Source organism: Zosterops lateralis (assembly GCF_965231275.1).
Source record: "Zosterops lateralis genome assembly, chromosome: 2".
NCBI lineage: Eukaryota > Metazoa > Chordata > Aves > Passeriformes > Zosteropidae > Zosterops > Zosterops lateralis.
This window is the reverse complement of record NC_139763.1, coordinates 68,430,352-68,456,099: the sequence shown is the minus strand read 5'-3', so window position 1 is coordinate 68,456,099 and position 25,748 is coordinate 68,430,352. Positions and strand designations below refer to the sequence as shown.

The 25,748-nt window shown below is 41.7% G+C and overlaps 1 protein-coding gene across 3 annotated transcripts in view; it reads right to left on the bottom strand.

The window, feature by feature from the left end:
• The window catches only part of STARD13 (StAR related lipid transfer domain containing 13), a 140,250-nt gene that overhangs the window by 16,862 nt on the left and 97,640 nt on the right, over positions 1–25,748 (bottom strand). For all 3 annotated transcript variants that reach the window (XM_083855871.1, XM_083855870.1, XM_083855872.1), the window contains exons 2-7: positions 20,299–20,370; positions 18,146–18,227; positions 11,221–11,284; positions 4,984–6,359; positions 3,374–3,547; positions 1,176–1,335 (exon numbers count right to left, since the gene is read on the bottom strand). In XM_083855871.1, the coding sequence (XP_083711997.1) occupies positions 1,176–1,335; positions 3,374–3,547; positions 4,984–6,359; positions 11,221–11,253 (1,743 nt within the window). In that variant the 5' untranslated portion in view covers positions 11,254–11,284; positions 18,146–18,227; positions 20,299–20,370. The remainder of the gene's footprint in view (positions 1–1,175; positions 1,336–3,373; positions 3,548–4,983; positions 6,360–11,220; positions 11,285–18,145; positions 18,228–20,298; positions 20,371–25,748) is intronic.

The following is a 25,748-nucleotide window of genomic DNA, read 5'->3' as shown; positions in this document are numbered from 1 at the left end:
TCTTCATAGATTTCTGACAAGCTGTTCATCCTGCCCCTCAGCTCCCGCACTACATATGGCTGGCAGAACTCATCTCACCTCACTTTTGACACTGTGGAGTTACATGTCAAGGTATGACCACTACAGGATCCCTTTACAGAGAGAACTGATAGGAAGAACCTGAGTGTTTCCCACTGGCTGCAAAGGGAAATGGTTGTGATTCATTGGAACACCTTTAATTTTCAGTTTTGGGGAAGATGACTGTCACACAACAAAAAACCTGATCGGCAACCAGAATGGTGATTAGAAAATGTGAAGATTCAGAAAATCCCACCGTTTTCATGTGTTCAGAGCTAGGAAAATAGCAAAGTCTGAAAGAAAAGTGCTGGTTGCTTTTGAATTTACAGCTATCTAAAGGCAGTTATGAAAGAGGTCATATAACATGAGGTCAATAACAGTAGAGGACTGAACATAAACAGCCAGGGGGTTTCTCCCAGTCCTATGTTCATAAAAATACACATCCTCATCCTTAGGGGAAGAACAGTAAAAATATGATTAGTATGTCCCTCTATAGCTAAAGGGAATAAAAAAATCTGAAATACTTTGAGCATGAGGGTGTCCCAGCTGGCTTGTTGTAGCTAAGAACACTATAAAAGGCAATGTACCATAATGGCTTTGGCATTGAACCCCTGCTGACCTAACTATCTGGATATATCTGACTCTGTCAACAGAATACTTGGAATATTTTGCTGAGTTTGCTCTCTATTCTTGGATTTTTCTGTCTTTGCTAAGTAAATAAAACCTTTTGTACCATATCTTGTGAAATGGTGAATGCAGTTAACCCTCAGTGGCATAAGCAGTACAGATACATGTAAAAGTGGGTAGTCCTGATCTCTTCCCAGGTTTCATTCAATATACATGAAGATCTCAAAATGTTCTCTGAAGTAAACTGTGGTATACAAATCAGCAGGACTGTTATAGCTACAAAAATTCAACAGATTAGCTGGATACAAATCTCAAAATGGAAAACTTTTAGTATTGGCACCAACTATCAAATCACCAGAGGAGATTGAGGCCCAACATGAGAGATAATGATCTTCAAATAATCCTGGTACTTAGTACAAAAATGCTCACTGTTGCTTGCTTAAAGTGGCTTTTCAGGAAAAACCAACAAGTCCATGGAGTAAAGCTCCTACCTGGTCTAAACAGTTGGTCCGTAGGTAGCGCAGGGCTTGCTGTATGCTCTGGGGCAGAGGCTGCCCTGTTCTCTGGACATGAACTATCAGGGGCACACCAAAGACATTCTTGTCCTTGTAGTCAGGGACTTTCATCCTCTTCATGAACTTTGGCACAGACCTCAAAAAATTGACATGAACATGAAAAAATCAGGGTAATTACACACTTTCTGAGTAACGCTACTGACAGAAATTGGTAACTGGGGCCTTTTTAATAAAGACGGTGAAATAATGTTTAATGAACAATACACAGACACTTTACACTTTGCATAATTTATTAATTTCTTAATATCTGTAAGTGGATGGCCTCTAAGGTATAGCATAACAATCAGTTCTAACAAGAACCTTTTACTAACAGGTGTCATCCAGCCAAAGCCAACAAGGTTTAAAGCATCTTTTAGGGACTCACAGGAATGGCAGAGCAAACCTGAGTGAGGAGGGAAAAGGAGGCTCAGTCCTCTAACATGCTGAATGATCTTTGTACTACCAGTTACATGATTTAGTATTTCCATTCACTAAAACTTTACAAGAAGAAATGATGGTGGGAAATCCCTATGTGTCAGATTCCTCCCTTGTGTTATGTGATTTATTCTAGTTGAGTAACTTAAGTGAGGATAGTGAGCTTGCTTTCTTCAAAAAATTGGTTGATGAAAATAAGAACCAACTAGATTCCCTTTTTGGGAGTCATGACTGCCATGGAATTAAAATAAAAAGGATGAATATGACCCGAATGTGACTAAGACTTTTGTCATCTGTGTGGGAAGAAGTAAAATCTCATTTTAAATTACCTACCGAAAAAGTACAGTGTGTAACTCTACAGCTATATAAAGTCCCTCTCTTAAAAACCCTTAGAGACTTATTATAAAAACTGAAGAAGTATCTCTCAGGATGAAAACCTTGTACAAACAGCAGGACCTAGAACTTGCTGTATTCTAGTCTGCTTATTTGAAGTTAGGTAAGGTGAGATTCATTTCAGTGCAGATGTCAGCTAGCCACAGGGAGTGCACCAAAGGAGAGCAGTGAAATGTGGATTAATCTTACTGAATTTCAGTTCTCTTACAAAGATTTAGAAAGACTCAGTAGTCTGGATTATCTCCCTACCTGCTCTAGGGAGAGACACCTCTGGAGGGTCACCCAAACCCTCAGCCTTGGATTTAATGGGCTGCTTTGGGGTTGCATGTCTTTTCCCTCCCACCACAAACAGCCAACCTGATTTTCTCAGACTAGATTTATAACAGATTACTCTTTTAACTTTTCCTAATGATTGATGTCAGTGAGGTGAATCTCCCATGTATCTATTGTATCTATTTTTCCGTTTCTAAAGGGACACTTGCCTTACATAGCTCACACATGAATTTAGTGGGATTTTGGGGAGGTGCTTTGAGCATGAAAATCGTAATATAAATATCAAGTATACTGTTCTGGACTGGGAGCCTCAATGTATTACGGAAAGATTCTGTCATCCTTTTGCTTATTTCTCAGATACTTTTAAACCCTTTTCCATGCACATTTTTTTTTCTGCTGTACCTCAACCTGTTGGGCCCACCAGGGTTTGTGCACCACAAAACAATGCAGGTTTCTGTAGCCAGTTGCTAGAGAAGGAGCCACATTGTGAGCATTTCCATCCATGTGTGTTTCCCTCGACTCCCTGAGTGAGCAGGTAGCTCTCACAGCTGCAAGGGCTGCAAGCTCCCTCTGACACAGGTCCAAAGTCAGCATCTTTTATTTCTAGAGAAAAATCCCATAACTATTCTAACCCTTCTTTTAAAGCACAAACAAAGCAATATCAAACACATGAAGCAGCAGCTGTTTCTTTTTGAATCACTAAACAAATTCTGGGTAGGACTTACTGTAAACTTTTTCAACATTTTAGTCACTCTCTCCTACTCCTGTTTATATTTCTGGAACTGTAGCATTCTTCAAAAGGCCAGGGTAGTCTCTCTGTTACAGCACAGGAATGAAGTCAGATTTCCAGGATCTATTTCTGACCTTGCCAATGAGCCACTAGGCAACATAGATTAAAATGGACAGTTTTAAATCCTACACTTGAAGTCCATGGTTCCTTCTAATTGCGTTTACTTACTAACAGAGAACCAGAATTAGAAGAAACTATTTTTTTTTTTCTGAAAAGTCTCCTTCCAATTACCAGTGGTACTCACCAGGTCCAGCCATGTTTGTTTGACATGGAGTACTTTTCCATGATGGCAGTGAGACGAAGCAGAGAGAATTTTTGCAGTAGATTCAGCTGGGCTGCTGACTGGTTGCTGATGTGAAGTGATGCAATGGAGCGGCTCAGGCGATGAGAGATTTGGAAACTGTGCCATCGTAATTGTCTTTAGCAAAAGAAATGATAGAAAAGTCAGAGAACTGCTTTGGGCAGAAAAGATGGTGTTCTGTGAGATAGGGCTGGGAGATATATAAAACATACATAAACACGCACATATGTGATGGCTTGTGGTGTATCAATTGAAAGAAAATTTACCTTGGAGATTAAAACAATTTAGTCAATCTCTTTAATTTTGGAAATGCCCAAGTTTTGTCTTTTTAACATTAGATTCACAAGTGTGTGTGGGTCCTGTCCTTATACTTGGGGAAGCAGTGCTGCCTGCTTTGGTCTTTAGCCCACACACTTCCAACAGGATGTGGGAGATGTAGATACAAATGCTCTTTGCCTGACTCAGAATTGGTATTTGATGCCTAGTCCCTCACCTCCCAGGGGACTGACCTGACCACTGAGGTATTTGGAGATGAGGTTCTTCAAATATCTCTGTTATTAAATGCTGAAGGATTTTTTTGAAAAAAGATTAAACCTGTGTCACCTTAGCTAGAGCTATAATCACCAAGCTATTGAACCACTCACATCTTTTTACACCAATGCACTTTCTCTATATATTGGATTCATCAGAAAAAAAACCCCTAATTTTATTTTCTTGTTTCACTAAATGTAAGTTCTGGCTCAAATTCTAGAAACTTTGGCACTGCTCGTTTACTCAATAGTTTCCTCCAGTTCACTTTCACCTTTGTGGTGGTGGTGAGCAAGCACAGTCAGCAGCAAACTATGGCACGGCAGAGTCCCCTGTGAGGGTGTGACAAGACTGATAGCAGATCAGAAAATACGAGCATTATCAGAAAATACTAGGTATGTTCTCCCTGCTTTTGCACTTACAAAGCCACCCTACATACAACAGTTTAGACCCATAAAAGCTTTTGCCCAGGACCACTGGTACTTGGCTCAACAGGAGGTAATCACTTTGACTTAAAACAGCTCTGTAAACTATTAACAAAATTCCACTTTTCACTCTATTAAGAAGTCGATCACTCACCATCATTTCATCCCACCCATGTAAGGGGCTGAGGCAGAGCTCTCTTTCAGCACAAAGAAGCACATTTTTAAAAGCAGATCAGTGCATTAAAAAAGTGTATAAATCTACAGATTCATAAAGACATGGGTGTCTAACTTAGAAGACAAATTAGAAATACATCCTACAACATATATGGGGTCCTACTATATAATCAATGAGTCAAGAGATAAAAAAATGCCTTAGTTTGCTCTAGTAAACCAATTCTGCATTGATTCCACGTAAGAATCTCCACAGCAGATTGTCCCTTACCTCAAAGTCCCACCTTTCCCTGGAAGTCCCCATCCCCATACAGGATGAGCAGTACTATAATAGTACCCTGTGCCTTCTGACTCCCAGGCTGAGAACCTCTGCTTCATTATATTGTATTTCACAGTCTGTGGATTTGTATACAAAATTTTGCTACTTACCTGCTTGGCCTTGTGAGCGATGCTCCCACCCCAGAGTCTCTCCTGTCCCTAACACCAGTGGCTTCTGATTCATTCAGGGATGTTCCATCTCTGTCCATGTCACTGGGGGTGGTCCGGCCATCAGACACAGAGTTTCCTTCAAAATCAAGAGTGATCTGTGTAGGCGACTGGAAAGGCAATGGTGGGGATTCCCTGACTGACACATCAACTGGCACACCTGGCAACACCTTCTTTGACCAGCCATCGACCACCTCCTGCAGTCCATTGACATGTTGCAAAATGTCATCTAACTGAGGGAAAAGAACATCTTTCTCTATGTCCAGGAGGTCCCCAGTACTAGCATACAAGTGGGATCCTGGCACATTGTCATAAATACTAATTCTGCTCTCCTTAGGACAGCCAGCCATCAGTCCAGGTTCCTTTGGCGTAGAGCAGTTCTGCTTTCCCAAAGAGATGCTGCCTGTCCTCCAGTTTACACTGCTATTGTTGTCTGTAGGTGAGAGGCTTTCGATAGAAAGTGCCTTTGGGAAGGTCCCTGGTTTGTGATCCTTGGGAATGTGCACAACCAAGTTCTCTTGGGAATGAAATTCATTTTTGCGGTTTTGGTCCACCACTTGCCGTAAGGCCGTTCCTGCCAGAACATCCAGGTCCTCCAGGTACATCCCACCTCTCTTGTTTGCTTCATGGCATTTGCGTTCCTTCAGACATGGCGTGCTCACCCCACTGCTGCTGTTTTCAGACTGACTGCTGTCACTGCTGGATTTGGCAGAAAAGGGAAGCCCTCTTTTGGCTGAATCTTGCCCCAGATTTTGGAGATCGCCATTGACTATCTGTACACAGTGCATGTCTTTCAAGGATTTTGGCTCAAACTGGAGAACCGGTCCGCTGATCTCTAAAGGACCTGTTCTTCCTGACCCTTTTAATTTTCCATGCACAGCTTTTGCTTTTAGTGTCTCCATGCGTTTTAGAAAGGTTTTTGCTCTGGCTCGGGGTGGATTTTCATTCTTCAGGCCGTCTTTGGGGGACAGGGCTGTGTTTATTGCAGTGGAGTCCTGCAGCAGGGTGCTTTCCCCATCATGATGGGAAGAGCAGTCGCAGGCCTTCCTGGCAGTGCTGGTGGTGCCAGACTGACTCCTGCTGTCACTGCCCCCACTGCTCTCGCTGTGGATCGATGAGACCTCAGGCTCGCTCAGGTCTGTAAGGACGCTCTCACTGCTTGTCGTGTTCTTCATTTTAATGTCCCCAGAAGAGCCATGTCTGTCCGATCGGTGAAGCAAAGCATCAATGTCGTCCACCCGAGACCATCGTCTGCTGGTTCTTTGGAAAGTCCATTTATTACTGATAGCACAGAGGTCTTCTTCATCTGAATCTTCACTCTGGAAAAAAAGCAAGTGACAAGTTAAAATTGTGTGCTTTAACTTGAATTATACCTGATGTTTGAATTAACACAATTGGGCTGCTCCAGGTGAGCCACAGGCAACAAAGTCTCTCTGAGCCAAGTTTATGGAAGACTGGTCATCATTCCTTTCATAACATCCTCTTTCATTTAATGGTAAAGGCCACAAACATCTTAACAAGAAAAGCCTTCTTCATGTTAGGAGTCCCACTGATACCTCTTGGCTTCCATGCCCTGCCTGTGCACTGAATTGTGTAGGGCTGATGCCCACAGTGACTGTTTAGGAAGAAAAATGTTTTGAAAGGCCAAAGTAAAGAATTCCTGATTTGCAGGGGTGGTGTTAAGATACACATGTAAAGACAGGGAAGTAGCTGGGTACTACATCAATGTGAGCTATTTAAAAATCCAAGACAGCAAATATGTGGTGCTGCACGTAGTTTTGCAGTGAGAACTAAATAAACATCTATAAACTTCACAGGCCAGATACATCTAACAAGATTTATGTTTCAGGAACATAACTACAGATAAATAACCATGATGCTTAAAAGAACAATAAAAAAAAATATTTGGCAGTATTGCTTAGGGTGTGTCTGAGTGCAGGCAAAGGAAAGCAGAGACAGAGCCGTGAGATGTGAGCAGGAGGAGCAGCCAGGCTCAAGGTGGGATTGGGCAGCATCTGCAGCTGAGGTGAGCTTTCCTACAGTGGGAATCACTGTCTTCACTGCTGTCATCATCAGAGGCACCCCAAACTTGGTGACCTGAGCCTGCCCCACTGTCTCTGGCTTCCTCCAACCTCTCCTGAGGCAGCAGCAGCCCCACAGCCCTTCCTGGTTTCCTCCATCAGCTGGAGGTGTGCAGAGCCATGCTTATGTTTAGGCAGCTCCAGGAGCTACTCTGCAATGCAGAGAATGTGTGCCTTGAAAAAGAATTTAGATAAAAACCTCACCCTACGACATTTTTCTCATCTGTTTGCTCAAACAAAAAAGATACATCTTCAGCATGAAGCCCACAGTTCCTAACGAGTACCCTTTGCCTGACTTTGAACTGGGCTTATACTGCGTTATTCTTCTGCATTTGTTTTAAAGCAGAACAAACTAACTTCACCTACATGACATCCAAACAGCTCTTCACATTCTTGGAAGCAGTATGAAGGCAGTAAAATATGACAGGCTGTCAGACTAAAATGAGGTGCTAAACCAGAAAGACTATTTTGGGAATGGAAAAATTCTCATTTTAAAAGTCTATTATTAGAAGTATTTTTATATGAAGTTTCGATGGTAAAGTTATCTGCAATCTCTGACTAGATCTTTGCTGGCCTGTCTAATTGAAAAATGTAAACCAAATTTTACAAGAGCGCCCAAAACCTTAAATAGTGTGAAACCTCAAAAGCTGGAGATTGGGATCAATAGCGTGCCAGGTCTCACTGATGCCATAAACTTTTGCCAGTTTATCACTTCAAGTCAGCCAGATGTTTTAGATTATGTCCAAACCATAAAATAAAATATAGCTGTGAAATTTTGGGTTTAGGCGTTCTTCTTTCTTTTGTTAACGTTGAGGTGTGCAGTGCTCCTGTGAGTTTACAGGAGTGAATGGAGATCCTCATTCTGTGGCTTGTTACAGAGAAAAACTGAGCACCTAGTGAAGTATGAGGGAAGGGGCTAGAGAAGGCTAATATTGCTTTGGCCATTTTGTCTGCAGGGAAGAAATAGCATATCAGACAGCTCTACCTTTGTTTTAACTCCACAGCTTGCTGTATGCATATATGGACCAAAGGACTGCACAGCCTCAGGAACTTAAAAATCCATTTATCGTGGTCTTAGTAGTGCCACAAAGTGGATCTTTTAAAAACCGCAAGGGTACGTACTTTTAAATATTTAGCAGTGGTAATTATATCTACAAAGCATACCGCTGCTGAAGCGTTGGTGGCACCAGCCAATAGGATAAACATATTTTTAAAATTTGTTCTACATTGCAATATGCCAAAGGGGCCTTAAAGAAGATTCTTAGCTGACACAAATCCCTGTAGCTGCACTGACATTACTGTATGAGCTGACAGGATTTAGCCTGTATTTTCTACAAGCTGGAATCGATTAAAGTAGCCAGAGTGGTAGAGACATTGCAAAAAACACTGAGAGTACAGAACAGAAGACAGAAATAAAAATAAATTCAGTGGTAAATATACCTTAAATCAAAAGTTTGTGGGTTTTTTGTTTTGTTTGTTTGTTTGTTGTTTTTTTTGGTTTTTTTTTTTTTTTTTTTTTTTTTTTTTTTTTTAATACAAAGCTGAGATGAACAGAAATAGATACTGGTAGTAAACAAGTTTTGCCTCTAACCACAGCAAAGACAGGATTACATTCTGCCCGAGAGTCACTTAGAAAATACAGAGTTTTTCGGTGTCAAAATTTTCAGCTCAATTAATTAAAGGCTTAGCTTTGTGTTCTTTTTAATAGATAAAGAAACATGCTTGTGTTTCATCAGAAGCAAAATCAGGCAAATATGAAATGAAATATCTGGATGCTGAAATACTGCCATGGTGACTCACTACAAATTCAGCTGCACTCTGAGTCCTATGACATACTGTGCTTTTCTTTTGATGAAATCAGTAGAAATTCTGGAAGCCACGAAGATCCTGAATGACCCACTGTTCTTGTCAGACATCTGAGTGTCCTGACTAACGAAACTGTCCCAAAAAAAAATGTTGAGAGCACTTAGCCCACCCACATGTCACCAGCTAGGGGGACAGCGGATCAGGAGAAGGTCTGAAAGCAATGATTCATCTGACACAGGCAGAGCAGACATTTTGGAGCAGTGACTGTGTATTTCTACTGACCTAGGGTGAAATCAAGTGCATGGCTTTGCAGCATTTTCAAAAGTCCAGTTAATACCATTATGTTTGGGAAGATGAGAAGGGGAGAGTTTCTTGAGGAGTGACCGGTAACATTTGCCAAAGAGAAAGAAGTTTTGATTCACAGATTTGTCACAGCTGATTTAAAATACTACAGCTTTTTGACTGAGGGTGAACTTGCCTGAAATACAGAGGGATGCTAACAAAAGGCAAATAGTGGATTTATTTACGGTGGAATTCTGGCACATTTTTCCAGCTGGGGGCAGGAATTCTCATAAATCGACAGCTGCAGAAGGCAGTTAATCCAAAGGCTAATCTCTGTCTGTCCAAATCGCTTACGGACATATTTGCAACACATACATGAGGATTTCTGTTTGCATCTTGATGAAGCCAAGGGAAGAGAGCAGCCCACAGTGGGAATGGTCTGGGTGGGAGAGTGGGCAGTGGGGAACGCTCATGCTGTGCTGGCTTTCACAGGAACCTTGCCTGGCAGCTTGCTAGGCCATATTTTGGTGAATCACTCAAGAAGCTGTGCAAGTCCTGTGCATACCTGTTATGCTGAAGTTCCAAAGCAGGCTAATCTTGCATTTCATTGCTCAGATCACCATAGAGACTATTAGGAAAGGCAGTGTCTACAGCAAAAGATTTATTTAGTTTGGTGATCAAGTACAGACCCAGTTTCTGGCTTTTACACTTGCATTTACATTTCCTCCTGTCAGCAGGCTCTCCTCCCTCTTCTCTCACCCACATTCTCTTCTACTTTCAGTTGCTGTGTATCTGTGGACTAAAATCTCCTCCAACTCCTCTATGACTACATTTTTCTGTGCTCAGCTGCTCTGAGGCCTTGTGCAGGTATGGACCCAACTAGCTTCTTTCCCAAGTAGAGTACCAAGTAGGGCCATGTCTCCTCCACCACAAATTAATGGTCATCTGCAAGGAGAGCACCTGAGGACTTCAGTCCATTCAGAACAGGGAAGAGTGGAGCAAAAAAATAATGAAAAACAAACATAACAAAAAATAATAAAAAAAAAAAAACAAAAACAAAACAAACAAACAAAAACAAACTCAAAAATCCTCCCTTTTTAACACATAAAACCCAAGACAAGAAAAATCCCTGATGCAGTGAAAAGAAGTCCCTGCAGCTCTAGGAAATGGACAAAATAGAAGCTAAAGAGGCTAGTACACAGAGAAACAAGCAGATGTGCCCAAGCAGGATATCTGGACATTAAAACCATCCTCTGTTGAAGTTCCCTCAAACACTGAATAGAGTATGATGAGACTGAATTTGCAAAGACATCAAAAATGCAGCTCTCAGAGGCAGTTTTTAAAAAGCACTAGACAAACACTCCAGGAAGGAAAAACAGCAACCAAGATTTCTCAGAGCTGACAACTACCATTGTACAACACTCAAGGACTTTGGGGAATTTGTGACCAGAAAACCAAACGTTCAACAGTTAATGCTGGACATGTTACAAAACTCTCAAAATCAACAAGCTGTTTCTGCAGCCCTCACTGAAACCCTTTGTGCTCAGATAATTCCCATGTTACACAGGAGCTTGTAAGGATGACAGAGTTTATTTTCATATTCTTAGCCGGGAAGAAGTCAGTACAAGAAACAAAGAAAAGATGTTATTTTCATCTGAGCAGCTTCCATTTTTTCTGAGCAGGATTTTCCACTGTGTACTCATATGGCATTGGCAAACAAGCCAGTCTAATAAAGCTTTACTCTCTTCTCACCCACTAACTTTAATTGCACACATGTAGAGTTTAAGTACTGTGTGAGCTCTTCTAACACACGTAGCATTTACTCACAATTTCTATTCTATCTGTGATTTCAAGATCCAGCAATTGATATTGTCATGCATCCAGATAATTCTGACATTCACATTCAAGGTAAAATAAGCTTAACTTACCTTTAAGAGCATTACTGAATTAAAGGCTAAATTGGGGTGGTCTTATCACAAAAGCCAGGGTATATGTAATGAAGTTCCCTTACCTTTTTTCTTTGGAAGTTCACATCGAGTTTCATTGAGGCGCACTTGTTCAGTGTGTTCAGTCGTCTACAGGGCAAAGCAAATGCAAAAGATTAGCAGCCTCTGACTAAAGGGCATGATTTTTTGCAAGTTCAAAACATTTTATCTTACTGTAGGGTGCCAACCACATGTAACAGCTTCAGAAAGGATACTGCTCATCTATTCCAGCTATATGACTACTGCATGAAAAGGGACCCTTAGTTTCATTTTACTAGATGATCAGGTTTGATAGATTGCTTTTTAATTCATGGACATTTCTGTACTTAGCACTGGAAACAACTATAAACAAACACCTGTGATAGTTGGGGAAATGACAAGAGAAGGAGATGCCTTATATGCAGGACTGTAACATAATTGTTCTAAAATGGGGATTTCAAAGCATTGGTGAAAGACCAAACAAAAAAACAGCTGCAGTTCCTCACTTCTGGCAGCTGGCACCTCCTTTAAAAAGTTGATATAAAAACTTTCTAGCTTAAAAGTTTCTCCAAAGCTAATAGTTTCTTTTCTCCTATCTGTGGATCTTATACACAGGTTAACACATCCAACATTTTAAAATAAATATTTTTAGCTATTTTTGACCATGTTCATACTGATGTTACCAGAGTCTCTGTAAGGCTTCTGCTCCTTAAATCCAAAGGATTATTATTTCAACTCACTGATGACAGTGAGTTGAAATAATAATCCATGTGTCTGTGTGTCTGTGTGTCCATGTGCAAGGACAGCCAGAGGACAAGTAAACATGCTCTTTCAATAGAGAACCTACTGTGGTAATGATAATTGATTTGGTTTTATTTATACTTAAAGATCCTGATCCATGAAACCATCCAACTTCTAAAAGCAGAGACTCAAAGTTAAATATGTTTGACTTTGAAAATTTTCCATATCTAGGACTGAATTTCAAAATAAAGGGAGGTGAGTGAGAGAGCCACATGTCCACAGCACTCTGTTGGCTGCCTGTATCTCCTGTGTCTTTATAGTACGACCTGTCTCTGTTGCTTTTGGGTTGCAGGGAGAGGTCTCTAATTTCCAGAACTTAACATCTGAAATGCATGTGATAAGTTACAAGGACACATGAAAAAAGTATCTGATCAATAATATAATCTCTCAGATAAGAAGATTATGGCATTAGCATATTCCTCCGCAGAACTTCTAATATTAGAATACCTTCCAAATTGCCGCCACTAACAAAGAACCAACCTAGCAAATGTGGATCTTCCTTAAAAAAAAATCCCTCTCAAAATATCACCTGCTCATTTGTAGATCAAATATTCCTCCCTAACTGAAGCCAATAAATCTGTTATGCCGCATCAGAAAAGTCCTGTGCTCATGGTGTTAATTTGGGTATAATGTATGCACAAGCACACCCTGCATGCATGACAGCAATGCTGAAATAAATTCCAGGGTTTGTGGCTGTGTAGCTGTATCTGCAGCCTTCTGCCCACAAATCTTCTTCTAGGATTACATCTGTTATTGCAACACTCCTCTTTTGCCCAAACACAGAATTTCTCAACCCAAAGTGGCATTTTCTTGGGGCCCTGGGGCTGAATAATGTTCAGTGCTTCTTTTGAGAACAAAATGTTTAAATGTGTGTATCAATATCAATTCCAAGTATACAGAAGCACAGACACATTTCCAAAGGATTCCAGCCCAGCTTTCAGTCCTTGGGGACAACTTCCTCTGAGTGGTGAATATTGGCTAATATTGGAGTCCTGAACCTCTTTGTCAGCTGGCCTGTGCTGAAGGAAAAAGTCTGTAGCTACATTTCCACACTTGCTCCACCAAAACCAAAACTACTTTTTACGGAGTGCCAGGGAGTTCAAACCCCAGGTCTTAAATTCACCCCTCTACAAAACATTAGTACGCTTTTTCGGGCTCTTCCAGGGCTGTGGAAAGATTTGCCAGTGAAGTTAGAGAACTAATGATCATATTTGTGAGTTTGTCTGGTACTAACAGCTCAAATCAAAGTCAGTCTGTTTCAGCTTCTTTCGCCTTGTTGATGTTACAGTGGTGGCAGAAAGCTTTTCTCATCAGTTTAAAGTCATCAGATGACTGACAGCGAACTCCTCAGCAAGTCTTTTGAAAAGAAAAAAACCCAGAAGTTTCTGGCTACAAAGGCTGTCACCAATGTCCCAACTGAAATGAGAGGAGCACTGCACTTCTATGCCACTGCTTAAAAACACGGGAAAAGAATGCCTGTTTATAATGTTAACAAAACACAAAGTCTGGACTTGAGAAAAAGCAGGGAAAACCACATTAAATAAACACAAGAGAGGTGGCTATATAAAACCCAAATTTAGAAATTTCTGCATTGTTCAGGGAAAGACTGCAAAACATGAACTATAGCAAGTGTTTCAGTGAGATTAATTTAATTTCTTCTCCAGAGCATCACAGGTGGTTTAACACTGTGAAATAGTTCTTAAAAAGCCAGCAGAGATATTCAGGTGCCCAAACAGATGTTTCTGGTGTTATTTTAGATCCCCATGAGTATCGAGCCTGGCCTTTAGCTGCTGCAGGTACCTCGGCCCAGACAACACCTGGAGAAGTCTGGGCTATCTGAGGAGATTTAAGATGGCCATAGACACAAGTCCTTAGGGTTTTGAATCCCAACCCCAGGGCTGTAATTGTTAACTCTTATGAAAGAAGTTCTTCAGAAGCAGGAAATATATATTTTTTTTGTGCATCCTTTACAGCACTGAGCGGTGTTTACAAATAAATACAAGCTTGTAGCTATGCAGGCTCAGGCTAGCTGGAAAACCTTGTGGGGTACCTGTTCTGCTTTAAGAGCTATCCAATAATAGGGAGACAGCTCTGAAGTGAGTTGGAGTTCCAGGAGGATCCCTGGACCTGTTCTGCAGCTGCTTTCAAGCAGGTGCTTTGGAATGCAGCCAGGGCCACAGGCCACTCATGAAGCAGAGGCATCATGGGGAGGACAAGCATGGACAGCACAGTGTCTCCTGCATCAGCAGATCTGCAAATGCCCTCTCTTATGGACTCTGACCAGGAAAACACACTATGGGTTGTGTAAATGCCTCTCTGAGGGAACCCCAACACTATTTCTTTGCTTTATTGTTATTCCTAGCCAAGTTTAGGTGCTGCATACATGTTCCTGCCTGGCTTCTTCCTGTCCTGTCAGCTTTGGGAAGAGGACATCAAGCTCCTGATGCTGGGCTTTGCTGAGGTTTCAACACTGAATAAGAGTCCTCCCAGCACCATTAGGGCTGGTGTTCAAGGCTGGCACAGGCATGTCCCTGCTCCACCAGTTTTGTGCATGGAGAGAATATCCTGTTTTCCAGTCCTATCACCTTTTCATCACTGTTACCACTGAGGGAGTTACCTTGTAGGCTCCAGGCTCACATGAGATGAGTAATCTCTCCTGGAAGTCAGTGGGTGCCATTCTACTGCCTCCAGAGCAGGGCTTTCTGTCCCACATATGGAGGGCCAGGATAATGTCCCAACGGCACCCAGAGTAAGATAACTCAGCAGATGGTACTAACTCAGCATTTCAGAACTCTGGTGGGAGGATGCCCCATCCCACACAGCAACCTTCCCTGTGTTTATGAGCTGTCTAAGAGACAACAGCTATGGAAAAAAAGGCTGCTGACTGCTTGGCACAGCTCAAATTTTAAGAGCTTGGTTTAGGGAACTGTGTATCAGACTGTTATATACTTGTTCTTCATATTCTTAGTCAATTTATTTACGTGAATACAAAAACTACAGTGTGGCTTGGCTTCTTCTTCTCACCCTCTTATCACAGCAGCCACAAAAGTTCTCAGAGCAGAGTTGGTTGCTGCTATTTTGGAAGCGACACAGCTATAAAATTTTCATGCTCAATTATTGTTTTGGCAGGCTGACAGCATTTGCCTGCAGATTGCCTGGCAATTCTCTATTGTTCATTACTCAATAAAACCTGAGTGGAATGTCTTGATAGATATGCCTCTAACCCAAAGGCCTCAAATTTGGTTTTTACCCTGCCAAATTTTCAAATTATATTGTAAACAGCAGGAATGTTAGAATATCTCAAAAAGGTCACTGAAATCTTTTACAACAGGGAGTCCTAGACTTTCTGACTAAAATACTACTAGCTGCCTTAAAAAAAGGTTCCTCCTCATTTGTGCCTCATGTTGTCTAGTATACTTCAGTGCCAGAAGAAAACTGATTATAAAATGAGATTGAGGGTCTGATTTCAACCCACAAGAGCAGAGAAATTCAGTGTTTATGCTATTACTATTCAGAGCTAAAACTGCTCAAACTGATTATCCATGCTGGCATTTCAGCTTTTAAATTATCTTCCCCCAAAAAATGAGAAGCCCATTTTGTTCAGCACTACGTGCTGAATGCACTATTAGTCAGTGTGATGGCTTGGTCACGCATAGCTTTAGGGGCAGCTTTGAATGCTTGAAGAATGGAAGTTTGACTGCCAACCTGGGAATCTGTGCACACAGAAATAATAACCAGCCTTTTTTAACTTTCTCTTTCCTCAAAGTGCATCACAGCCTGCAGCTCTCATGTGGTACCTTGGCACGCACCTTGCAGTAACACCATCCCAGAGCAAAGGAAGGGCAGAGAACTGGCCACAGTGGTCAGCTGAGCTGTGAGGATTTCCACTGGAAATCTTGGAAGATGCTGATATGATAGCTCATAGAGTAACAAAGCTGGTACTGGGGCAGCAGCTGACACTGCTCAGTTTCTGATGAATCTGAATCTTGGCATTTGGTACTGTGGCTTTTTATGGCTCACTTTCAGTGAAGGGTTTGAAGCTGCTGAATTACATCAAATTAATTGTCTGCAATCTGAAAACATAACCTGTACGTAATGCCTGTATTTCTAATATTATGAGGAGACTATTTAAACAGGTTAGATCTTAATTTTTTAAAGATCTAAGCTGTTTAAAAACTCCCAACAAAAATTCAAGTACACGGGTGTTGTCTTCTGAATAAAATAGTTACAGAAAAAGTTGCAAGAGAGTCATAAAGTGTGGAAATATCTGTATCCATGTTGTTTTTTTTTTCTATAGGTCTCATCATTGTCCCTTGATTTAGGCTAATGTAAAGCACTTTTTCACATGAGTGTATCTATCCAGCTGCTAGTTAATTTTCCAAACCCTCATATTTTAATAAAAGAGAAAAAAACCCCAACCCAACCAAGTCTCTAGCTTCTCATCTTGCAAAATAATCTTCATAAATATATCAACGTAGTATAACTGTAGGTGTATCTGTGAGTCTACAGAGAGGCTGGAGGTGCAAGAGATGAGCTATTCTCATTTTTAGCTGTGTAGGAGTTGGATGCCTGCTGACCATGCCTGAACCAACACCATTGCCAATTGCTCCAGAGAAGAATGATTAGGGAGAGTCACAGAGCTATGAAATGACTATATCTCGCTGTTCTCTCTCACAAGAAAGGGGCAAGAACAGACATCATTCTTGCATTTTTTAATGGTCCTTTCAACTTTGTGGTAAAGCGTAGAGGGGAAGACATCTCAATCTCCCCTCTCTATCACTTTCCAGTTCCCAAACTGCAGCAAAGTATGTCTTCCATCATGCCAGACTGAAACAGAGGGATGTACATATGTATGGGAAGAAGGTGTGTGCATAGCAATCTCTCTCAGCAAGCAGCACAGAACAGAGTGGTTCATGTCTGCAGTTAATTCTGTTTTCAGGCATCTCCGAGAGAGATCACTGGAGAATCCAAGTCTTTCCTACTGGTTTCTCTTCAGACAAAAAGGCTATTACACAGGGAAAGAGAATATTCTGTTCCCCACAGACATAATAGACAGCATGAGAAGCAACAAGTCTTGCTTGCAGTAAGGGAGATTGGGAAAGCAATCTGACAGCTATGCCCAGAAACTACCTGGATCTGCCAGGAAGGGGGGCATAGTCTGGGATGGAGAAGAGGACTAGATGAAGTCTCTTCAAGCCCTATTTTTGGAGATTCTCAGGAATCTTCTCTGCATTCCTACACCAAAAACTCATTAATCCTTGCAATGTACAATATGATATGGAACAGCATCTCCTAAAGCCATCTCTGCTGACTTTAGCCACAGTTGCAGAAGGGGAAACAGAGTCTTGTCCAATTCTCTTGATGTTGGTATTGTGAAAGTTTCCATAACATGCAATGAAGCCTGCTTGGTTAAGGGCCAGATGCTCCTTTGTCCTGACTTGAAGAGGAGAGGAGCAGAACCCAGCTTGAGCTGAGCACAGGGAATAGAAGAGGGGAACAGTATCTCTGCAATGTGGTTTTGCAAAACTGCCACAGAATTGCTGTGTCTTGAGTCCTGGGGGACAGGACTTGAGCAATGCAGTATGGTATATTTATCACAGAGTACAAAAAGCAAGATAAACATCAAACACAAGACTCCTGGGAGGGGCAAAGCACTGATTAGTTGTAGCATCTGCAGTACTGGGGGATCTGCAGTACTGGGGGGGTCTGTAGTACTGGGTCTGGCCCCACTTCTATTATTGGTGCCAAATGAGAGTACCAAGGGAATCACAGCAGCATGAAAAGCATGCCTGCTGCCAGAGAAAAGGGCTTGTTGAATTCTCTTGCTGAATTTATCTTTTTGCTGGACTTAGACATAATAGTTATTGATGTGCAACTCAAATGTCACTCATTTATTCAGCGTTTGCTTGCACTACTGCTAGTTCTTAAAAAGCATCTGTTTCAAATCCAATGGATTTGAGTCTTCTCAAATCATGAGAGGCTTTCTGTGAGTGTAGTGGGTCTCCTACTGCAGCATCTTCTGTAAGAGAAATTAACTCAGAATGGTGGCATTATAGATCTCATCACTTAATGCACCTGGACAAGCACACATCTCTACTGCTGTTATGCCAACAGTTAAATATCAGCTCATGCTTTTAAATTATCAGAAAAGAAACTTTGAGTGTTATTTACCTGCAAAGAGGTTCTACAAGGTCCTTGTCAAGAAAATCATGATCTCTCTTTACTGCAGCAATGTCAATGGGAAACTGGGAGTCTGAAAAATGAGACACAATATTAAGATGACTGCTTGCTACTCAAATGAAAATACATTGTCTATATCTAAATTGCTTTGAATGTGCTTGCTCACTGAAATCTAGTATGACCAATTTCACTCAGCTCTGGTTCCCTTCCAGCTGTATCTGTGACCCTTTCTGACAGCATATTGGGTTTTCTGTTAAAGGTATAGCTGAATGTCCAGTGTATTAGAGTGACAGCAAAATTATTTCGTTTTGGCTTTGAAAAATACTCAGCTGTTCATTTTCACCTTGCACAAATGGATGAGATCAGGGAATTACCACCGCACTTACTTTATCTGCATGAGTAACAAGGTTTTCCCTTCTCATTACAGTGATTTAATGAGTTATTTGCTAGACAGGCTTTGCCCGAGTTATTTGCTAGACAGGCTTTGCCCAAGCCCCAGAAATGTTCTGTGCTTTTTCTTTTTTAAACAGATCCAAATAACAATGATTTCAGACAGAGGGTTACTCAAATAACAGACAAAAAAAACCTCCTCCAACAAACCAAAAAACCCAACTGAATTACCCCAAATATTAGCTAAAAAGAATAGTATGCTGGAAGCTGACATTTGTGATGAAAAGTGACACATCTCTAATGGTGGGATGGGTTCCAGTGCTGTGGCTGCTCTCCAAATTGGTCTGCCATGCTTAGGTACCTCAAGCAGGACCCTGGGATACAGAACTTCAGCCAGCATTTTCAGACACTACTGCTCAACACTGACATAATAGATGCCTGTGAAAAGCACCTTGTTTTCAGAGACATAGGCTGTCTAGAGCACATATTGACTGCATGGGAACTCTTGGAGCCCAGCACAGGTTGTTTCTTTGGAGAGAACATCCCTTTGAATTAAGCAGGCAGCAGCCACTCCTTTCTCTGGTGGAGTCAGTATCTGTCATACTCTGAGTACAAGGCAGACACAAAAGCACTACTGGCAACCCAGGGACTGTGGGAGCTACACATTTGTGTCAATTTTGGTATGGCAGGCTTTTTAGTCTTAGTTTCTTGCTGGATTTAACAGAGAAATCCAGCTGCCTGCCTCCTGCGGAGTCATCTGAGCATCTCTGAATGGTGCTCCTGTTCCCAGGCACCTGAGCAGCCCAACAGGACCCATCACCTGAGCTCTGATGGACCTCAGCTGGCCATGGGGGTGTCCTCAGCATCCCACTGCCTGCCATCCTCAGCCCCACATCAGGAGAGGGATGGTGTCCGAGCTGACTCCCTGCAGACTTGGTTCTGACCCATGAGGCTCCTTGGCCCTCATTCCATGCACGGATCTGTGCTGCTTCCAGACTCATGCTGACCCTGGAAGGTGTCCAGAGGTGTTTGGCAGAACTGCCTTTCGGCCAATAAGCCTGAGTGGGCCTGAGCTGGCTCCGTGTCTCTGGCAGGGAGAACACACATTTTGGGAAAAACGAGGCTCAGCTGCAGTTTCACTCTCAGTGTTGAGCCTGGTGAGAGCAAGAAAAACCCAGCTCCAGTCCCCAAACTACTACTGAACACAGCAGCAGTGTAACCACTCAAAAACCCTGCCCTTGGGGATACTGCTTCCCTGGGCATGAATCTTACACCTAGGAAGGGGCCACCACCATTTGCACTGAGTTAGCACCGAACTATCAGCTTTTCTTACCTTGCAAATGTGAACTGCAATTCAGATTATTCACTTTTGGTAACTCTGAAGGAGTTTTTCAGTCTTACTTTTGGCATGATTGAAATTTTCAATAACTTCTAGTGTTTTAATCTTATTTCAGGCACAGTTCAGAAAGTTTTTAGAAAATAATTTCATGTTTTAGAAATTTTGTAGTTGTTTTTGTTAACACTTGAGGTTTACACAAGCTATGTCCCTCTTTTTTTTTTTAACTTCCCATGGCTACAAGGGTAAGAATCTTACTTTTCTTTATGCACTGGTATGACTCCAGCAGCTGAGGCTTTGTGAAGCATCCAGCCATGGTCATAACTCAGTCAAATGTGGAGCTGGCTGACTGCAAGCTCTCCTGGCAAGGGCCCAGTGCACTTTCAGAACAGCACAAAGAGGAGAAGGACCTACTTACCCTCATAGAACTGAGCATATTGGGGAAATCCAGCTGCACGTAACCAGTCACACGCTTCCTTTGCCTCGATTTCTGGGCAAAAAGAGGAAAGAGAACAAAGTTCACACTTTGTTATTTTGAATCAGAAGTTCTTTCAAAGAAAAGGAAGGATCTATTTGCTGCTAAAGTACTGTCATCACACTTAATCAGAGTTTATAGCATCAGAAGAGAGTCTCTGTAGGAAATCTGCCTGTCTGCACAGGACCCTAGGGTGCACATCACCATTTGGTGGCTGGGATGAAGTGTTAACCATCTCCTTGCAGCAGAAGTTGCTCATCCAGGTTTGTGGCTCTGTGATCTACAATCCACCAAGGGTAAGTTGCTGGTAAAAGGTGAAGATGGAGCAGGGTGAAAATGGGGTGACAGAGAGCAGCATTCTTTCCTGTTCTGAGATTTCTTGTGGAGCAGAATGCCATGTGAAATCCATGGAAAGCTCTGCCAGGAAAACTCCAGTGCAGGTGTCATGGTATTGAAGGGACACCTCTTGCAGGGGCACCTCTATTTTTACCAAGCTCCATGGACTCATATTCTGGAAAGCAGTGTGCTGGGTCCAGCTCTGCCCAGCATCCGCACTGCCTGTATGTGCAGCTGCTCCCAGACCAGCTGGGGGAACAACTGAAAACAGAGGCTTGTTCACACAAATGTGGGTTTCAGGGGAAACCTGGGAAACATCTCTTTGCTGTCCAAACCTAGATCAGGATCTACCACTTGAACAGTTTTGGTTTACAGGATCAAAGTCAAAGCACGTATCGGTACCTCTTACATTTGCAAAACACGAAGAAACAGAGTGTGCAGGTGTTGAAGAAAGGAGACATTTTATGTTGCTTATTAATCAATCTGAATGAACCAGTCAAGGGCTTTGGCACATTTGTGGTTGTAAAAACTAGACAGCCATAATACAACACTCTAACTATAAAGCAAACAATGAAACTGGAAGAAGATGATCAAGCTCAGTTGCTCTTCTGCATATTTTGCCTTGCATGTGAAAAAAAAAATCCAGTTGTAAATCAGTTTTCTACTAAAATGCATTTTTATAGGTAAGAGAAGCTGGTGTGAACTTTTACCCATGTAATTCTGTTCAGATCACTCATCATGCCTTTAATGACTTTACCCACTGAAGCTCACTATAAAATCTGCTTTGAATATACTCTGCAGTGTGCGACCTGCACACCTTTCTGATCCCCTAAATAATGAATCACACCAGTAAATTTTGTAGCAGAAATCAAAATTCAGAATACAAGGACTATGTATCAAAAGCTCAATTTCCCAAAGACGATTAGACAGCCAGGAACAGCTCCACAATGGTCACATTCATTAGCAGTGCTGAAAAGGATTTACCACCAGGTCTTCATTTGCTTTGACATTAGTTCATGTCAAGGCCAAAAAATGGAGTATGAAAGTACATTCAGTTCTTGACACTGCACAAAAGAATAAGCAGCTTACATAAAACGTGGCTCTCACTACAGCACATCTGTGTGCTGAAAGCACATCTCTATTATGTTCCAGTTAGACTATTTCTATTAAATGCTTGGAAAAAAGACAAGTCTTTATACTATTTTTCTTTTGCTTAATTCAATCTCATGAAACACAGACAAATCAATCCCATTTCAAAATGTACTTTACAACTCAGAACAGCTGTACGTACATTCTAGCTTCATCTGGCCTGGAAACACAACTGACAGGGGCTGTGGGTGATGGAGAATGCTACCATTTAATGCTCTTATACGCTTATCATATTTCAATTTTTTTTGCAGTTGGCTGCTCAGAGGAGCTTGCTGAGAAATATTCCTGCACCCCAAATGAGATCTAAAAAATCTCAGGTTGCAATGGGTGAGTAATTGTAGGGAATAACCAAGAAAGTAGATCTCACTCTTTTCTCGTGTTTTGTTTTTAGTTTTTTGTGATGTTTTTGGTTTGTTTTTTACTTTTTTTTTTTTTATGAGGTTGTTTGAAACATACTGTATTCCATTAAATATCATTGGCTGATTAACTTCTGCCTTCAAAACTCTGACTCTACATCCTCCATGAAGGCATTTCTGGAGAGTATTCTTGTTTTCTGAATGACTACCTCAGCCTTGAGTAAGATTTGCTAAGCTTCCAGGATACTCAGTCTCAAGACACATATCATTCCCAGTTCCCTCCCATACCTCTCTTTCTGGTCTAATTCAGAGGACAACAGGAGAAGTGCACCAGGGTGCTGGCACAGCCCAAATTACAACTTTGCTCATACAAGTGTGTTCCCACTGGCTGAGGACACCTGTTCCAGTTCCCCTCTTGGTCCCTCCTACAGTTTAGGTGAAAAGGCACAACAAAGGATTCACTCCTCAGCAGACATCCAAGGTGATTTCTACTATTTTGTCCTGGGCATGTAATCCAAGTTATAGTTCAGAATGTAATATAGGTGCTTTTATTACTGCAATGTTTGAACAATAATTTAACATGGTAAGTTTAACTTTCTCTTCTCTCAGCTGCCCATATCCTGATATTTGCCTTTTCTTACTTCCTAGTTAAACATTAGTGAGGACTTCTTTGGGAAAAGATGTGCAGCACCAAAAAGCTCTCAGTGGAGGTGTCAATGAAGGGTGGTAGAAATACTTTCGGCAGTGTTGTCCCAGTTCTGTTCCTATGTCCAGGCTAGTAGAGGGGTTTGATCCTGCCTGCAGCAGATGCATTGTCTTGGTGCAACACTGAAAGACTTGGAAACCCACACGTGTTCATAGGTGGCACCAAGGCAGTTTGTCAACAGCACAGAGAAGGGCTGTCATGGTGAGAAGAGCGATTTCAGAGAGGACATGGCTCAAGGCTGGCAGGAGGCACAGTTCCTCCAGTTCCTACCAGAAGCACCTGAGCCACCACTGACCCACAAGCAGCTTCCCCCTCGACAGGACCAAAACGTCTGCTTGCCTCAGCACACCTGATGGGGGGTTTGTCCTTAAGCACTACTATTCTGCTCTGTGGCTGGAAAAAAATTAGGGATAATTTGCCTACTGCTTTCCATCTGCTTGGGCAGCAATTAACAACAATCATTAATTATTAAGGCTAGATAATAATTCAGTCCCAAATATTGACAACTGTCAGTATGTCTCACAGGACTTCAATTCTAAGGAGTTTTTTTCCCAGTTTCTAGTTGAAGCTTGGAAGAAAAAAATTCCTTTTCCATTTCATTTTTCTGCTAGTTGTGAGTTATAATTCAGAGCAAAATGAGGAGAGGGGTTCACTCAGGAAATGTGACAAGTATTCAGAACCCAGCTGGGTCTTGGCTTTGAGTCTATCACTAGCATTAAACAGGTCTGAGTTGTCTCCCACAAACCATGTGGGTGGCTCTGGCTGTTCTGCAGCTAAAATGGAGACAGTTGTTTGCCATCTCTCCTGCTCTTCCAACACTTTCTCTGATTCTTCACAAACTGTTTTGTTTCTGCCCAACACCAGACGAACAGTCTAGCACCCAGCTGCCACCAAAGGGGACATCCTTGCCCTGCCTATCCAACGCCAGCTGCTGCTTCTCCTGCTTCCCTTAGTGCCACACCAGCTCCTGGCTAACTCTTCAGAGACCCAGCTCAACCCCCTAAGCTGGTAGAAAACTAACCCTCCAAAAGTGGGAATGGTCTGCTGTTGGATTCACAAATTCACTCAAACCCTCTAAGGGCTCTGTTTAATCTACATTAGCTGCATTTTAACAAGCCCATGAAAGTCAAACCATTGAACAGTCCTTCCCTCACATGAAGGAGCCCAAGAGAACTGTCTAAAAAACTGTTTGGAAAAAATCTCTGTCAAGAGAAACTCATGTAAATAAATTAATTTTCTGGCCTGGAATCTTATCACTGTCCACAAATATCAATGCTAAGACCTCGTTACTATAGTCCTTTCCCTTTTCCTGTCTAGATATCAGTATTTCATCTTATTTCTGCCTTTCTGCCATTGTCCCTGTCTTTTCTGTCTTCTGTTTTGGTGTTTCTCCTTTTATTTTTAAACTGCATTTTTATTTAAAATGCAGATGTCCCTTTGCACAATGCAGTGAAAGATTTATCAACTAGAATAAATAAGGTACATAATTACCCCATCTATTGTGTTTGTCAACTTTATGTGATAACCTTTGCTGTTCATCTTCTGTAACAAATCACTGTTAATGTTCACTTTAGTATTCCCTTTGTATTGCTCACCACTTAAATCTAATTTACTAGATTCAGATAAAATATCTGGAAATGTTACAGAAAATTATTAACCGATTATTTGGGAAAAAGTGCTTTTTACTGTGGAGCCACATCAGTGAGCAAGTGGTTAGTCTGGTGTTACTAACCAGAGGTTGTAACAACTTTTGGTCCTTGTTTTACTTTTTCCTGCAAGAGGAGAAAAATTGTTGGGATGAGTTTGAGTTACATCTTCCAGAACAAAATCTACCTGGCATTCTAGGATCAGTTTGGAAGCTCAGCTCAACCCAGAGTTATAAAATGCCTTTTACTCTCAGGCATTGCTGCGGACCCCTGTGAAAGGTAAACCAGAGAACACTCCAGGAGAGGAAACACTGATGGTGTTTTAGACCTGAGGCATGCTCCAGGCAGCTGTAGACACTGAGTCAGCCTTGTCTCACAGGTCCTGGTACATCCCTTGAGTCCCATAAACCTGTCAAGTCACCAACAAGCAATGTCACCCCCCTGATGTCTTCCCAACAGAGTGCTAATGAGGGAAGATGGGTTCTTTAGAAAAGTTCAGTTCAGGCTGAAGCTGTATGAGAACTGCTCTAGCACCTTTCAGCTGCTTCTTGAAGCTCAGCCTGAGATACTGCAATGGCTGCCATTACTCTCCTGGCTCTATATCTCACAGTCTTCAGCACATTTATCTATGTTACTCTTCTTATTTTATGGATGGGGAATTAAAGCACTTCAGAAATACGTAAGCAGGTTAGAGGTAAGGTTGATGGGAATTAGATGCCCGACTTATCTGGCCATAAAAATAGGGTTATGCCACTCCTCAGGTACCCTTAGAAATCTAGCCTGGACAACCCAAATTCCAAATTTCTCATACTTAAATGCATCACTCTACCATCCCTAGGCTACAATGTAACATTAAAGGCTGATGGGTTTCCACTGAGTGGCATTTGCAAAGCTTCTTCAGAGCTCAGAAATTAGATTACAGTAGAGTGTAAGGGTGCTAAATTGGAAAGAACAGTAATGTATTTGTAAATATGAGAAATGATGACTCTTCAACTCGCATAGGAAATTCACAACAAAACAAGAGCTGACATGTGAGCAACCCGGTCTAGTGAAAGGTGTCCCTGCCCACTGCAGGGGGGTTGTAACCTTAAGGTCCCTTCCAACCAACACCATTCTATGACTTTATGATCCCATTATCTACAACATGCAAGGAGCAGGTTAATACCTTAACTCCTCTATTATCATCTCACTTCACTAGTG